At 53.8% G+C, this 17,083-nt stretch overlaps 2 protein-coding genes across 10 annotated transcripts in view; one reads left to right on the plus strand and one right to left on the minus strand.

Moving 5' to 3' along the window:
• The window catches only part of TCP11 (t-complex 11), a 173,015-nt gene that overhangs the window by 114,985 nt on the left and 40,947 nt on the right, over positions 1-17,083 (minus strand). The window lies entirely within an intron of this gene.
• The window catches only part of SCUBE3 (signal peptide, CUB domain and EGF like domain containing 3), a 36,771-nt gene continuing 30,043 nt past the window's right edge, over positions 10,356-17,083 (plus strand). For all 5 annotated transcript variants that reach the window (XM_019986255.2, XM_070777402.1, XM_019986256.2 and 2 more), the window contains exon 1: positions 10,356-10,937. In XM_019986255.2, the coding sequence (XP_019841814.1) occupies positions 10,853-10,937 (85 nt within the window). In that variant the 5' untranslated portion in view covers positions 10,356-10,852. The remainder of the gene's footprint in view (positions 10,938-17,083) is intronic.

Consider the following 17,083-nt stretch of genomic DNA (forward strand, 5'->3'; position numbering starts at 1 on the left):
CACATCACCAAATAAGCCCGCCTCACATTGTCCTCTGTGGTTGCCGGGGCTGGGAGCCAGAGGCCGCTGGCCTGGAAACGCCCAGACAGCTCCCTGAGCACAGCACCGGGCTGAGCCTCCTCCCAGCACAGGCGCTGCCTTCCTGCTCCTCTGCGGCCTCCCGTCCTTCTCCATCTTTTCTTCCTTCTCCATCATTTCCCTCCCTGTCACTTCTTTCTGTGCCTTTCTGCCTTTCTGCTCTCTGTTCTCTTCCCGCATCCTTGATGAAATAAAGTCGCTAAACGTTGAAGAAGTCCCGTAGAGCACATCACATCCAGGGTATGGAAAAGCAGTTTATGACAGGAGCCAGCCCTGCTGCCGCCTTGCTTAAAGTCCTTCGGGTTCTGGAGCCACGGCAACAGGATCGACCCCTTAGCCCCGGCGGGGAACAGGCTCTTCCCCTCCCCACCTTTCAGATCTTCCTCTCCAGCCCCTTAAACCCTTGTCAAACCACATTATTAATTCCTGGTAGACATTCCCCCTCAAATCCTTGCTCACCTTGTTTCCGCCACCTGGAAAGCCCTCACCATCTTCACCCAACTCCATGTATAGGAAGTCTACCTATTCTTTGAGGTCGTTTTTAAACCCTCTCCTCCTCTGAGTCGTTCCCCAAGCTTCCAGCTGGAATTAATCTGTCCCTTTTAATGCTTTCATTAGAATTTTATGTTGGCACCTCCGTATTTGGGTATTTACCATGTTCTGCCTTTTTTAAAAAAAATTTATTTCGTGTTGGCTGCCCTGGTCTTCGTTGCTGTGCAAGGGCTTTCTCTAGTTGCAGGGAGTGGGGGCTACTTTGCGGCTGCAGTGCGCGGGCTTCTTACTGGGGTGGCTTCTCCTGTTGCAGAGCACAGGCTCCAGGGTGCATGCTCAGTGGTTGGAGCACATGAGCTTGGCAGTTGCGGCTCATGGGCTCAGCTGCCAGCAAGTGGAATCTTCCCAGAGCAGGGATAGAACACACGTCCCCTCCATTGACAGATATTCTTAACCAATGGACCACCAGGGAAGTCCCATGTTCTACCTTATATTCTAATTATTTAGATGCAAATTTCTCTCTCCTGCCTAATTATGAACTTTAAAAGAGGAACCATGCCATCTTTGAACGCCCATATCCTTTAAGTTCCTGGCATGCAGCAAGTGCACAATCAATGTCAAACTGATTAAAAATTGAACTCTGTGGTTATTCAGAAACACACAATTAATTCCACATTTTAACTTCATCGATGTGGGAGTATCTCATTTATAATAATTTCATTTGCAGATTGTTTGAAGCGCTGGATGCCTTGGGTAGGCTCCCCAAGGTTTGGCTTCGGGACTTCACCAAAGACTGGAGGATGGTATGTTAGACGGCGGCACCTACTGGTGAAGGGTAACATTACAGCTCGGGTCTGGCAAGGAGAAGCAAGGGAGTTCCTCGGTCAATCCCAGCAGGACCCTACCCAGGCCGGGATGGGCGGAAGGGCAGAAGACTACTAGAAGGAGTTCCCCTCACTCTTCAAGAGCCCCGAGGCCCAGGTCAAGGTCAAGACTTCTTCTTCAGGCTCCTGCAGGCTGACTGTTGCAGGACCAGAGTGAGACACCAAGGAATCCCAGCCTGGCTTTGACGCCCATTAGCTTTGCCGAGCAAGCTCACCAAATGCCCCAGGACAGAGGAGAAGTGGCGGCATGAAGAAAGGAGAGCCTGTCACCAGACAAGGGAGGCGCCCTTTGTGAGGGCCTCAACATTCAGCTTGAGCACACAGGCGGCAGAGATCCCAACCCCTTCCTCGCTCTGGGTTTTCGGCTTCTTCTAAATGGATTCTCAGTCCGATAAGGGCCCTTCTTGGAAAACAGAATAGAAGTTACTGGGGGAACCGAGTTTTGTTTTACAGCAATTCACTTTATACGTTGGTTGGCGAGTACCATGAACTTTGTCCCGATATCTCCACCTGCACTCATCCCTGCTTTAACCTAGGATGCCCGTGGAAAGTCCTCCTCCATCTCTCCAGCTTCTCCTCTGGGGAGACCTGGGGGAGCAGCACTGTGAGGAAACAGGGCAGGCGGAGCAAAAGCCGAGCCAGTGCTCAGCCAAGTCCAGAGGTCCAGCCAGTGTCCCTGTAGCCCATCCTTTGCCACGGTATTGTTAGAGCTTCAGCTGATAACTAACATTTTAATTCACAAGGAGTAATCTCTCACAGGGATATTTGTATTTGCTGCTGCTGCTAAGTCGCTTCAGTCGTGTCCGACTCTGTGCGACCCCATAGATGGCAACCCAGCAGGCTCCCCTGTCCCTGGGATTCTCCAGGCAAGAACACTGGAGTGGGTTGCCATTTTATTTGTATTTGGGACCCAAGAAATACAATTTTAGCTCAAAGGAGTTATCTTCTAATGATGACATTTGAGGCATCAGTATGAAAGATCTCTGATGAAGGGGTAGAGACGATGAGGTTTCCCCTTCCTGAGTCTGCTTCCCTGGGGTTCAGCTGGGGAACCTGCCTGTAGACACCACCCACCTCATCCATCTTGGTCCCAGGCCTCGGATCACTGCTTCTCGCCCGTTTCTTGCCTCCAGCTGCTTTACCCAGATTGCCATCATCCAGTTCTCCAAACCTCTGGGGAGACCTTGAGTTCTGGCTTGGAAGGTTCCAGCTCGGATTCTGTGCCTCCAGAAGCTCAGAGTCTCTGGCCAGAAGAGCCCCTCCCAGGGTCCCCTGCTCCTCTGTGATCTGTCCTCAGCCTGGCCTCTCCACGCCACCCCTGGCTTCCATGCTGCGCCTCCCTTTAACACCCTCTGCTGCCACCAGTCCTTTAGGTAACACAACTCGGGGCTGGTGGGAGGCAGGGAGACAGGTCAGGGGTGCGCTGCCCACCTCCTTGGGATTCCCAAGAGCTCGCCATTCCTTCATTCACTCGGCACTCACTCACTGAGCACGACTATGTGCCAGGCATATGCTCGGGGCTGGGGATGCGATGGTCCTGCCCTCAAACGTCTGACAGACTACTGAAGAGAAACCATTACAGCGCAGCACACCCAGGGCCATCAGGGTAGGCTTCAAGGACCACTGAGCACCACGCCTGCAGGGGCGGCAAGAAGATCTCATAAACAAGGCACATCTAAACCGGATCTTGAAGGGCAATAGCGGTTTCCCAGCTGTCAAGGCCATGGTATGTGGCAGGCATGGTGTGGCTTGGGTGTACCGACGGTGAGATCAGAGGAGAGACACGAAGTGTCTTTGGGGAAGAGGGCTCAGGACTGGCACAGAGGCCCGTGTGTGTCCACGGGAGACATGCTGAGTGCCTGGAGGCTGAGGCAGCAGCAATGGAGGTGGAGAGGAGGCGTAGAATTGAGGGAGGTTTCAGACGTTTCGCCCTCAGGATGCAGTGACCTCTCAGATGGGAGAGGAAGAGAGAGTCTTTTCAGACTCTGAGAAAGCCAGCTGGGGCCACTGAGTGGTCATGGGGCCATTACATGGAGGTCAAGAAGAGGACAGGTCAGGGGTGAGTGTGGAGAGGGACAACGTTCAGCTGGGGTTGGTTCAGCTTGAGATCTTGAAAAATACCAATGGAAATATCTCTCAGTAGGCAAAAATATAGGGCAAGTTAGAAAAGAGAGAAGAGAGCTAGACATACAGGCCTGAAAACTGGACACACAGAATTAGAGTTACAAGAAAAGTGGGGGCTAGAGATATAGATTTGGGAGTCATCACATTGGTGATAGTTGGCGCCGTAATGTCCCACAGTGGGGCACAGTGCCCCGCTTTGTGCTGGGCCTTCCACGCGATCTATCTGTTCCCTCCAACAACCAGCAAGGTCAGAATTTCATCCTCCCATTTTCTAGATGAGAAAGTTTATGCTCCAAGAGGTAAAAAAACTTGTTCAAACTCATCCTTTGTTGGGACTGGGATTGAAACCTAGAACCATCTGACTTCAAAGCCGGTATTCTTCCCTCCACCCGCTGTCCCTGAGGGAGGTCACTTAGGGTGAGAAGTGAAAAGAGCCAAGCTAGAAGCACTTAAGAGGCCAGTGAAGGGGGAGTGACTGGCAGGATATGGGGGGAAAGAAAGGACCCAGGAAGGGAAAGGAAACCATTCAGAGGCTTCCGATGATGCAGAGAGGTCAGGATAGGTAAGGACCAGCAGGCAGCCTCAGATATGGAAGTGGGGAGGTTGGTGGAGGCCTGGCAGAGGGGTAGAGAGGGCCTGGGCCGGATTGCACAAGGGCAAGGGGTGAAGGAAGCAGGGCAGATGGAGAGCAGGAGTCTCCTCCTAGAAGTTCAGGAGACTGGAAGGATGGGGGCATCGAGGTTGAGGGGAGCTTGCGGTTGCTCCTGTGGGATGCTGCAGGTTACACTGTGTTCACAGGAGAAGGAGCCCAGGTGAGGGATTTGGGAAAGGGAAGGGGTAACTGACAGCACCAGCTCCCTGTCGAGGCAAGAGGGGGTGGGATCCTTGTGCATGCATATGGGGGCTGGCCTTGGTCAAAAGGAGGAACCCCTCTCCTAGCAGTGGTGGGAGAGGGAGATAGGAACTACATGCCAGATGGCTTCTGGCTTCTCAAGGAAACAGGAGTTGAGAGCACTGATTGGGGAAGTAAGGGGGCTGAGCCTGGTGGAGGGGCATCTGAAGTGTGGAAGAGCAGCTGTGTCGGAGGTGACAGGGCGAAGGCTCGGGGCAGTTTGGAGACTTGCCTTGCGATGTGGAGAAGTCTGGAACCACACATCAGTGCTCATGCCAGTTGGCAGGTTGGAGATTTTTGCTTCCTTCATGAAAGCAGCCAGGGAGCAGGTGGGGAGGAAGCAGGTGGCAAAGTGACTCAGGTGTGGGGGTGGGCAGGGAGGAAGGGCTGGGGGAGGCACCCTGGCATGAGAGGCTAAGGAGGCTGCCCAAGTGGGGAGGTGTGGGCAGCTCAGACCAGGCTCTCCCCGCCCCCAGTAGGTCCTGGCAGGACTGCCAGCAGACCTCTGCACAGAGACAAGACCAGGGGCCTTGGGGAACAAGTTACTCCTAGAATCCCAGGGCCAGGACACATTTTGAGAGACCATTACCTCCAGTCTTTCACTTATCTGCCCAAACGGCTGCTCAGCCATCCTGGACAGGTGGGAAACAAGGACTGGCCAGGGTCGACCTGTCCACTGACCTAGCGTGCGCCCCACTCCTTTCGTCTATTTCTTTTACCGTTATTGTTGTTCTGACTGTTCTTTATCTCTGTCCCTGATTTTTGTTTATATTCCTCTCTTGTCCCTCTCTTTCTAAGTGTCATTAAGATTTACCTCAAGTCCCTCCTAATGTCCACGGAACCTACTTGGATGATCGACTCCTGTTTCCTCTGACTTTCTCTGGCACTCTCTGTCTGGATTGCTTGACGTTGCATTCAGATATTATTTTGCATATACAAACCTTGCCTTCCTGGTGAGATTCAGGGCATTTGGGGGATTTGCTTTATGGTGCAAAGGGGTCTGAAAGCATACCCTGGTGATGAATTGATTTTTGGTGGTGCTGGGTCTTCACTGCTGCAGTGTGGGCTTTCTCTAGTTGCAGCGAGTGGGGTCTACTCTTCCCCGGGGTGTGCAGGCTCTAGGGCATGTGGGCTTCAGGAGTTGGGGCTCGGGCTCAGTTGCTCCGTGGCACATGGGATCTTCCCAGACCAGGGATCGAAACTGTGTCCCCCGCATTGGCAGGTGGAATCTCATCCACTAGATCACCGGGATTCCCCTGATACACCTCTTTGATTGGGGATCACATTTTCTATTTCTTTTGTACATTCTAGAGGGCCTCAGACAGTGTGCACTGGGAAGGCCCTCAGTACTTATTGCAATAAGTACCATATGCCACTTGACAGAAGGATTTGTGACCGATCAGATCATGAGGAAAAAGAAAACTGAGAACTGGAAGAGGGGAGATTGGCAGCTCTCAGGGTACAGACTAAGGAGCACTGATCCAGGAGTCAGAAGTCAGAGGAGGGACTTCCTTGGTGGTTCAGTGACTAAGACTCCATGCTCCCAAAGCAGGGGGCCCTGGTCCAATCCCTGGTCAGGGAACCAGATCCCGAGTGCCACTAAGAGTTCACGTGCCCCAGCTAAAGATCCCCCATGCCACAGTTAAGACCTGGCACAGCCAAATAGACAATAAAAATAAAATTTTTAAAAAAAAAAGACGTCAGGGGAGACATGGATCATGCTTCTAGCTTTGCCTCTATAATATGTCGTGTGACCTAGGGCAGTCATGTGACCTCTCAGTCTTCTGAAATCCTACCTCTGTGTGATCCTCCGGGACAAGGGTACTGCCCTGCTACCTCTTGTACGTAAAGGGGCTGATCTACCCCAAATAATTAAATTGTAACAGTGGCAAGAAGATGTTGAGTCGCTGTGTTTTCAGAGGAGGCAGAAAAGAGAATGGGGAGGCCATACCCATTTCGGAGTCAAGCCTGCATCCCAGATCCTGGCTTCCTCCGTTCTTAGTCAGTCATCTGGGCAGGCTGATGTTTCTTCGCTTCAGTTTTCCCACCAGCAGAATGAGGCTAGCAGTTCTTGCCTGATGAGTTTGTGGTGGAGCGCCTGGCACACAGGAAAGCTCCGAATTGATGTAACCATGAGTTCTCATTAAAGTGTCTGTGCCTTCTGAAGACCGGGTAGGAGGTACAAGGTGGTGGGGAAAGAGCTACTCTACCTGGTAGGTAAGTTTCCTTCCAACCTTCCAATTTGGAAGTGCTGCTGACAAGGGCAGTGTGCTGGAATGCATGGCATTTTTGGAACCTTCTCGGAAGGAATGTGTGACAGACGGGAATCTATGGAGGGTGGTGAGGTTGAGCCCGGTTGGCTGCACTCGTGCTCAGCTGCATCAGAGTCTGGCTGCACCAAGACTGCTCCTTCCTAGGCACTACTATACCTTTACCATCAAACACCTGTGGTCCTTGTTCCTTCTGAGAAGTAGTCGAAATAACAGCAATAGCCACCACCTATTGGATGCCTACTGTGTGCCAGGGTTTTCCCATTCATTAGCTCATTCAGTTAACACCATAACCCGATGAGGTTTCTATTCCCTTTGTCATAAAACTGAAGCTTGCTGAAATTAACTTATCTGAGTCACACAGCTGAGATTTGAACTGCAGTTTTATTTCACTCTAGGGCCGGTGTAATATATGCCTCAGCTATGCGGTTGTAGGTGCATATCCATTTTATAGATGAGGAAGCTGAGGCTCAGCAAAATGAAATAAATTACCCAAAATAGATGGCTGGGAAATGGTAGGGCCTGACATTGACCTTGGGGTACCGTTGTTTCAGTACATGCATGTTCTCCATTAAGACTATATCTTCTGTTAAGATAGAGGCATCGGATTCATATAACAGATGGGGTAGCTCAGGAGCAGAGAGAGAAAAAGCAAAAGCTCGTGGAAAGAGACTTGGCAGCGGGGGTGAAGTCCCTGGAGGTGGCAGAGACCTGGCAGAAGTATTCCTGGAAGCAGAATGAGAACTGAGAGGTATTAGCTGTGGGTCCCCCAGCCCCACCCTTCTCCCTCAACATCTGCAAGAGAAATTAGAATGAAGTGAATGTCAGAGGTATCCCTGAAGGAGAGAGGCACCCAAAAGCAAACTGCCACCTGAGGTGAGTGTGGGAGGCCCCGGAGAATGCAGGGACGTTTTACCCACCCCACGCCACCCGCACCCCGCACCCCCTGCCCGCTGCCCCTTGAGGGCGTGGCATGTGCTGCTGCTGTGTAGAAGCACTTGCCTTATTCCTTCCTTGTCACCGTCCTGAGTAACTCTCCCGTCATGAGTCCCTGCAGAAGTGGACAGGACAGAGGGCAATGTGAGCCACACCCCACTTCTACAGACTCCTCTGAAGGGCTGAGGGTAGGCGCGGACTAGAATGGAAGGTGGGGAGCAGGGCAGGGAACTGCCTCTTCTGCCCAGAGGTGGAGAAAGCTCACCTTCCTAGAGGAACAGAGGAACAAATAGAGGAAAGTAAGGAGGGGGGAAAGGAAATGAGTAAAAGACACTGAGCCTCCCAGAGATATAGCAGCTAAGGTGGGGCCACCCACCGTTCCCTCCCTGCGAAGCCAGGGCAATGTCCACACTCAGAGGATCAGGAAATCACGCTGCCCTGGAGAGAAGGTCTGAGTTAACCTATTAATCTGCTCATACAGAACCCTCCATGCCCATCTCACCTGTGCTTTAGAGGGTAGGCGGGAGCCCTCCTCCCTAGGGACCCAGAGGAACTTACTGATGCTCCTGCTAAGTCACTTCAGTCGTGTCCGACTCTGTGCGACCCCACAGACGGCAGCCCACCAGGCTCCACTGTCCCTGGGATTCTCCAGGCAAGAACACACCAGTGTCCAAATCAAGGCAGAGACAAAGCGAGCACAGTGCAATCTCCCCTCCCTGCCTGGGGGGCGCTAATCAACCCTCTGTGCCCCAGTGTGGATAGGCACCCTCTGATTCCTTTTTTTTTTTTTTAAACCACTCTCCTGTTTAGGGCAGAGAGGATGGCAGGTTTGCACTTGTCCTCTAGTCCTACACATAATTGGTGGCAGCAGGCAAAGCTGTTTCAAGGGGAGGGGTTTGCCAGTGGAATGAAGGAGGGAGAGAGCCCTAGAGTGACGGGTCTGAAAGGGACCTCGGAGATCGTCTGACCCAAACGTTTGTGGCCTTCACTCCATTCCCATGTTCTGTGCGCTCCCATCCCAACTGCCATCTCTCATGCCATGCAGGGAGTTCTCAAGGCCTCCTCCCCTAGGCTTCCTAAGGGCATTGTCTCCTTCCAACCACTGTGCTAACCCAGCCTCTTCTTTTCAGTGACGACACTGAGGTATGATTTGCCCAAAGGTAATCTTCGTCCCAGGATAGAGCCAGGACAGGAAACCCAGATGCCTGAGTCCGCATCCTCCCACTTTTCCACTCAGTCCCTAGGGGAGGAACCCCTTCACTCTTCTCCCTGTGGTAACCCTCTGACAAAGCATAACTGTCACCCAAGCTGATACGGGCTGCCGGTGTGAAGGGTCTAAGAACTGAGTTATTTTCAGGGGGATGCTGATCATTATCCCTTCATCCAGGGTACCCTGAAGACAGACCCTTTGAGGTTAGTCTGGGTCCCAAAGGTCTCTTTCCTCCAGAAGTTTGGCTCTGAAGCATAAGTGACTGCCTAGGGCCTGGCAGTCTTATTCCGACCGAACAAAGCTCCATACTCCAGAAAAGCTCTCACCACTATCAAGAAGTCCTTCATCTTTCCCCTGGGATGGAAGGAGAGAAGAGGCAGAGCTGGGACATGCATCAGGTGGCGTTGTCCATGCTTCAGGGACACTGCTCCATTGACACACTTTGCCCCTATTTTTTAAGATATCGTTTATCTTCCCTTTTCTGCCCCTGCAAGTTGGAAGGATGAGGGCTTAAGAATGTTCTGGTGAGGACCACATCTTGAAGGTGGGAGGGCAGGTTTGGAGGAGAGAGTTGCGCATATTTTGGGGGGTCTCTGTGTTTATACACATAGTCAGGTTTCTGCGGGTTAGCTTTTGCCCTGTGCTGAGCGCGAGTGTTTTTTACACATGAGTCCAGGTCTCTACGGGGAGAAGGATGAGCGGGCTACCTCCGAGACAGTAACTGCAGGACAGTCTGCCCTAGAGCTAGCACTTTCAGCTGGGGAAAGGCTAATTTCTTTTTGGTCCTCGATTAAAGAGGACTAGGCACTAGGAATGGGAACTGAGTCCCGAGGGCGTGGGGGTGTGGTGGAGGTGAGTTAGGAGGGCATTAACTCGGCCGCTGTCGGAGCCGCTCTCAGCTTTCCGAGGTCCTATGTGGCTGTGCCCCGCGTATCGGGCTGTGTCGGCGGGCGTCCCGGAGTGCCGGTGCGATTCGTTCTGCCCCGGCCTCCCCGACACCCTTCCCTCTCTTTGTCTGCTCTGTAGGTGTGCGTGCAAACCTGCGTCGCACAGCCCTCGTCGCGTGCGAACGCGGGGGCGCACCCTGGCTCCCCCGCGCTTTCCGCGGGTAGACAGGACTAGCCGGAGCCCGGTGCTGTTTGGTCTGGAGCCGAGCGGGGCTTGCATTGATCCATTGATTGTGCGCGGTCTGCGCCTGACCTCCCTGCTCCCGGGGAAGCCGTCTCCATGGAGACCGGGCCCGCTCCCCCAGCGCCGGATTGTAAATTCCTGCAGGCAGCGGCCCGGCAGCCTGGGGAGGGGGCCGCCGCGCCCGGGCGCGCAGGGGGAGCGGCCGCCGCGCCGAGGCCCCATTTGAAAGAAAAAAGGGCACGGAAAAGGAGGTGGAGGAGGAGGAGGCGGGTGGGGGGAGGAGGAAGAAAACGAAAAGGAGCGAGGAGAGGAGGAGAAAGAGGAGGAGGAGGAGAGAGGCGAAGAAAAAGAGACGGAGCCCGAGAGACGGAGAAAGAGCGAGAGAGGAAGAAAGAGAGGCAGAAAGGGCGTGTTTCTGGCGCTGCGTTTCTCCTCCCCTTTCCCAGGTCCCTCGCCCGGGCTCAGCGCGCTCTCCGCGGCAGCTCTCTCCCGGCGGAGCTGGGAATTGGGTGGAATTGTACGGAGCAGCCCCGCCGCCGCCGCTAGCGGAGCCGGCCTTGGAGAGAGCGGGGGCTCCCCTCCGTCAGCGGCGCCGGGCGCCCCCAGCCCCGTCGCGCCCTCCTCCGCCTCGCTCTCCCGGGCGTCGCGCCGGGAGAAGCCGGCAGCATTGGGAGCCTCCCGCCGAGGGCGCCGCTGTCCGCGCCCCCCGCCCACAGACCCCGGCCCGGCCCCGGCCGGGCGCCCTCGCCCCTCTCCCCTTCGGCTCGCGGGGGCCCGGCCCGCTTCCGCCCTCCCTAGGCTCCGAGACCGGCCCCGGCCGCCCGTAGCTCCAGCCATGGGCTCGGGGCGCGTGCCCGGGCTCTGCCTGCTTGTCCTGCTGGTCCACGCCCGCGCCGCCCAACACAGCAAAGCCGTGCAAGGTAAGGAAGGAGGGGCGCGCGGCCGCCGGGGCTTCAGGGTCCGAGGGCGGGGGCGCGATTTCCGAGGGGCAGGGCAGGTGCTGGGAAGCGTGCTCCTGTCAGGACCGGGCACCGTACACCCACCCTCCTCGGCGGGGGACCTGACCTCTGGGCACTACGCCCCGGGCGAAAGGCTACAGGAGACAGGGGCAGCACGGATGAGTGAGAAGTTTGGGGAGCCCCGGGCAGAAGTGACCACGCGCCTCCGAATGCTGCCCGACTTCACTGCCACCCCAGCATCTTCCAAAGACTTCTTGCCCTCCAAAAAGTATGAGAGAATCTTCTCTTCTCCCAAACATTGCCAGAAACTTAAGTTTTGGCCTGGAGAGACTGAAAGAATGAAAACTTTTTTAGCCATGCCATACATTTCTTCCGCTTGCCCCCAATTCTCCTCAAAGTTAGAAATTTCATAGTTGTCTTATCAGAAAAAAAAAAAATGTTAAGGAAAAATAGGATCTTTTATGGAAAACTAAAAAAAAAAAAAAAATCAACTTGTCTCCCTCTGGATGGAAGAGGGCTGAAGAAGTGAAGAAAATTTCTGTGATTCTGGCTCCCAGCAAGAATGTCGCATTTCTGCCTCTTTGGGGGAAATCTTTTTCGTCTTGCATGGCTTTCATTTCTTATCATAATATTTATTTATTAGGGCCTCGGGTTTCCAATTCCATTTAAATCCAGGTCAGAATTGCATTAAAATAACAAAGTAAAATTCCAGGCTGGGAAGCTCTGACAGATCCCTCTAGGAATTAGGGAGAGAGAGAGAGGGAGGCCCTCCCGCCCCCATCTCTGACCCCAAGCTCCTTGCCTGATCAGTCCCAAGGCTGTGCTGGGAGAAACCAGGCTGGTGGGCTCCAGTTCTCTTGGGGACAGCCTCCCCTCCCCCTTGACCTCCTGCTGTACCCTTTCCCCCTCGAGTCCTCACCCAGGAAGAGATTTATATGGACAAAAAGAAAATTCCTCCTAGCAGAGCTTCACCCAGGAGGATATGATTCTGCCTATTGTCCTAGGGGCTCCTTGAAGCCGGGCTGGGGTGTGGAGGTGGCTGGGCCAGAAGGGAAAGTTGAACTTGGGAGTTGGGGAAGCCTGAGTCTCTGGCAGTCAGGTTGCTGCGTCCTGGAGCCTGAGCACTTGGCTCTTAGGCTGCTCTGTGTCCTGGATGGACTCCTGCTCCGTTAAAAGGAAGGTGCTGTATCAGTGCACCCTCTTCCCCCCGGCACTGCCTCTTCAACTACCCTCTTCCTCCTCCAACCTGTTCTTTAACAGAAACAAAACACGAGAGACCCTCTGCTGTCAAATACTAGACCCCCATCCCTACCCCTTCCAAGCCCAACCTACCTCTCTTCCCTAGTCCTGGTTCCAGACAGCCCACTACCACTGCCACCCCCAGCCTGGGAGCAGCCCTTCTTCCACTGTGGATTTGCTTGTGTTTTCATAAACAAAGCTGGCTTTTGTAGTGCATGCTGACTTACTCATAACATGGAATTAGCTAGGGAGTTTAGTCTGAAGGAAGGAACAGATTTCATGCAGTAATCTAGAGACAAGATAAGGGCCTCTTTCAAGTTGGAGCCAGTGTCTGTAGTGGCCTCGTGAGACTGGAGCCAAAACGGGGAGCAGGCAGTATCCTCAAGGGGGTTCCTGGGGCAGATGGAGAGTCTGAGAAGGGACAGGTGCCCTCAAGCCAAGGCTTTCAAGCCTGGGAGATCAACTATCCTTCAGGGACAGAGGGACTCAGAATCTTTCCGAGGTACTTTAGGGCTCTTTCATTTTATCCTGCTGCTGTTGCTGCTGTGGGAAACGCAGCCAGAGTGGAGACCCCTGCCCTCAAGGGACTTACAGACTCTAGTGTTGCCCAGTGCTGAGCTCACGTTCAGCCATGCTTGCTCTGTCTGCACTGCAGTTAGCTTGGCATCTTCCTTCCTTCTGACCCCAGAGTCTAGCTGGGCATAGATTCCAAGCCAGTCACTTTTAACCCTACTATTCAGGGCATTTGTCAACCTGGTCTGCTAGAGTTGCCTAATGACAGGTTTGCTGGGTTCGTGGGACATCTTTGGTCCCAGATCTGCACACCAGTGTTGCAGGAAGGACAGTTACTGAGCGGGCAGGGCAGCCTTACCCATAGGCAGAGCTGTGGCCATCCCTGGCTCTCAAATCTACCTCCAAGATCTCACAGTGCCAGAAGGTGTGCCTTGACTGCCACATGCTTTCAAATGAAGCTCTAGTGGGTCTTTAAAATACAAATAACCTTGGCAAGTATCTTGTCAAGAGTTACTATAGCACTGGGGATATCTGGGCCTCTGTCCCTATTCTTGAGAGATTCACCGGGGGGGGGAGCCAAAGTGGTGTGGACTGGAAAGGAGGGGAGAGACACAGAAGGGAGCCCTGAGTGTACAGGTGAATGTGTGTGCGTGCGTGTGTGTGAGGTTTACCACGATTACCCACAGGTGACATAGTTGGGTGTATGTGTCTGTTGTGACTTTGTTGTTAAGCATGTATACAGATGTTTTAGTGTCTTTGAGAGCTGGTATGGATGAGTGGGTGGGTAAGCTTCTGTGACTAGGAATGAGTGAGCATGAGGGTACATGGTTTTGAGTGTTTTTCAAGTGCCTGTCTGTGTATTTTAAAGTAGACAGACTGGATAACCAGGATAATTGTTAACTTAAAAGCATTAATTTGCTTTGCTTTTTTTTTTTTTTTTTTTAAGGGGGGTGGTGTGCAGCAGTGGTTAAAAAAGACCTAATCCTTGCATGGGGCTCAGGTTACAGCTGAATGAAAAGGTCTCCTGGGGAAGACTTGTCCCCAGGGCGGCAGGGCGCGCCAGCCTGGACATTTAGTTTACCTGGTTGTTTTCTCTCCTCATTAGGGACAGAATTTTGATAAAGTCGTATATTTAGAGTTTCCAAGTAACACCGTCCCTGGGACTGGGAGCGTTCATCTGGCAGCAAACAGTGTCTCTCTGTCTCGGTGCGTCTCTCCAAGTCTCTGTCTGGGTGTAAGTGTGTCTCTCTCTTTCTTCCCCCCACCCCTCTCTTCCTCTTTAATGTGGCTGTTTCCTCTCCTCCCTGCTTCCCTGGGCTCCTGTGGCTGGCTCTCACAGTGAGGGGACTGTTCCTCCTAGCCCCTCCCTCCAAAATACAAAATGAAAACTATAACCGTGTCAGCGGGTGAGGGTGGCCCCGTGGGCCGCTGGCTGTTGCCCGCGCCCCAGCCAGGCCACGCGGGAGAGAAAAAGGGAGAGTCAGCCCCGACCCTTGGAGCCTGATCGTCCCTTTAAGCCTGACCCCCACCCCTCATTTTTCCAGAGGGTGGAGAAGGGGGGTGGACTGCTTAGAAATTCCTCAGGAATCCCTTTGACCTCTCTTCTCTCAGTGACATGTCCCCTAGGGGGATGGGGAAAGCCCACAGCCAAGGGAGAACTTTTCCCCTTCCTACCTCTCATCTCCCAAGTCTCTGCTGGGTGGAGGGAGAGAGAGGGGACAAGAAGACACAGAAGCCACAATGACTACAGGCGGAGAAAGAAAGTTATCAGCAACCCCTCAGTGAGATTGTTTCCTGAAACCTTCAGGAATCTGAGAGCATGAGAACCGGTTTGAGATGTGAATGGCTGGGACCTGTTGTAAAAGGAGCCAGCCCTGGGTGTGAGTTTGAGAATGCGTGGTGTGCACTCACTAGGGTGTGTGAGCGTGCGTGTGTATGACTCAGGGTGTGTGTGTGTGTGTGTGTGTGTGTGTGCGCGCGCGCGCGTGCAGTGCTCCGGTGAGAGGAAAAAGGAAGCAGGCAGTGTGCATTTTGTTTTCATTGGAGAAGTGAAGAAGTGGAATGGCTTGGTCCTGTGCCTTGAACTGGGTGTGGGGGAAGGGAGCAGATGGCTTCAGACCCTCCTGTGAAGATGGAGGTGAAGAGCTGCTGCCTGAACTCACCCCAGGCCCTGCCCCCGGCGCCGGTCCCCTCGTGTCCGGGTGTGGGCCTCCGTTGACAGCCCATACCCCTAGCACATGACCGCTAATAAGAAAGAGTCCCTGTCAGGGCTGGAAACTGCGGAGCTGCTCTGAGGCTGGCAGTGCCCGCAAGAGGCCCAGACCTGGGGACAGCTTCTTCGGGCTTGGCTATTAGACAGGAGTCTGGAAACAGAGGGACTGCCGATCCTTGTGGGGGGAAGTGATACAGCTGCCAACCCAGAGCTGTTTGAGGGGTGGGGGAGCTGGGTGCTTGTGCCAGGAGGGAACGTGGACCCTCCCCTTGCCCCCTTTGCCCCCTCTGTCACCAGACTGCCCATTCTATTCATTTCATGCCCACGTACTGCCAACCCCACAAGGCATGGGGTGGGGACTACGGCAGGTACCAGTGGGTTTAGGTAAATGCAGAGCCCAGGAATTGGGCCCTTTGAGGAGATAACTGAAATTCTCCTCCTCACATATAAAGTGGACGAGAGTATCAGTAGGGTCCTTTTCATCTCTGAGATTATGCATCTCTTCAAAATGCTTCCTGCTGGGTGTGGGGGGAGAAATCCTTCCTGCTGATGGTAGAAGACACTGTAGCAAGCCTCTGTCCTGCAGCCGGGCCTCCCCAGGCTCCTTTCCTGAATCTCGTACCGTTTTCTCCCCGATTCCCGCTTCATGGTTCCCTGCCAAGTCTAAGTCCTCCACCCCAGTTTCCTGGGGCCCCATGTGCCTGGTAGTTCTTACTGTGTCCTTAAGTGGGGTATTTCCCCTTGGAAACAGTCCCTGCAGCACAAGTGTGTGCTTCTATGTGTGTAAATGTGTGTGTCTCCCATAGCATTGGGAAGTAGAGCTGAAATGTTTCTCTTCTGGGAACTGAAGACCAGCTGGGCAAGGCCCCACGGCCCCAGTCCTTGGCCCCACCCTGTATTCTCAGTTCCAAGACTAGCCCTCTCTGTGCTTCTCCAGCCTAGATGTCTCCCCTCTTCAGGCCACGGCACTGCTCTGTAGCTGCCATTGGGTTTGCACTTTGGCTCTACAGGTGGACGGACGCCCCTGACCTAGGGTACCGTGGCCCTCACTCTTCCCTGTGCTTTCCCTGTGGCTGGAACCAGGGCCCTGGAGAGCTGTGGGGTTGGGGTTTCAGAGCCCTGGGCCAGGGGCTGTCTGCATCTGGGGACAGACCTGGGCAGGAGCCGCTGGGCTGGGGAGGAGATCTAAAACAAGGAAACAGATCTGAGGGGTCCCTGGAAGAAGGTGGGGTGTCAGGATATGTGGGCTTGGGGGGGAGCGGGAAGGAGCGGGGTGCTTAAAGCACAGACCCTGGGGAGCAGGTTTACAGAGAGGACGCTTTTACAAGTTTCTAATTATATTTATTTGGAGTTTTCCTCTGGCGGTCTGAAGCTGTTAACAGCAGGAACCTGTATCCCTGGTGTTTGTTTTTGTTTCTAACCAGCTGCTTGGCCCAGTCTAGTGACTCCGAGGGCAGGAGACACCTGCCCACAGCCACGTCGCCCACCCCTCCTCACGGCAACGCCGTCTGCACCCACCACGGTGCAGCCAGTGCCCTCCCTGCCCACACTCAGCCCTGCCCTCCTCCCGGCTGCCCCCATGCCCAAAGCCCGGAAGGACCTGCACACCTACTGCCAACTCCCCCCAGGAGCATCCTAGAAAGTTCCAGGCCATTCCGTGATTCTGGAGTGGATGCTTGCTTCATGCTGAACCAAGTGCTGAGCTGGAGTGCGCGGTGGGGGAGGCCACAGTGACAGCTAAGGCATGCGTCTCTCCCTCATGTGTTTATAAAAGGCAGTGTGCAGTGAGAGAACACCAGACTGGGGGTCAGAAAACCTGGGTTTTCAGACACTGGCTGTTTTCTCTTCCCCAAGATATCATCTCTGGGCTTGTTTCTCATCTAGTCAGTGGCAGACAGGACTGTTTAAGGATCACATGAAATGACCTAAGTGAAAGGCCTTTACTGGAATTAAACATCATCTGACATCATCGTTTATCTTGTTATTTTCCACATCAATGTGAAGAGATAAGACTGGTCATCATGAAGCAGGGACTCTGCACGCTGCCTGACTCCCTCTCCAGTGTTCTCTCCTTTCCTCTCCACTCCCACTCCCTCTACTCTACCCATTCTCTAAAGACCTCTGACTCAGGGTGGTGGGTTTA

Source organism: Bos indicus, chromosome 23 (genome assembly GCF_029378745.1).
Source record: "Bos indicus isolate NIAB-ARS_2022 breed Sahiwal x Tharparkar chromosome 23, NIAB-ARS_B.indTharparkar_mat_pri_1.0, whole genome shotgun sequence".
Lineage (NCBI taxonomy): Eukaryota > Metazoa > Chordata > Mammalia > Artiodactyla > Bovidae > Bos > Bos indicus.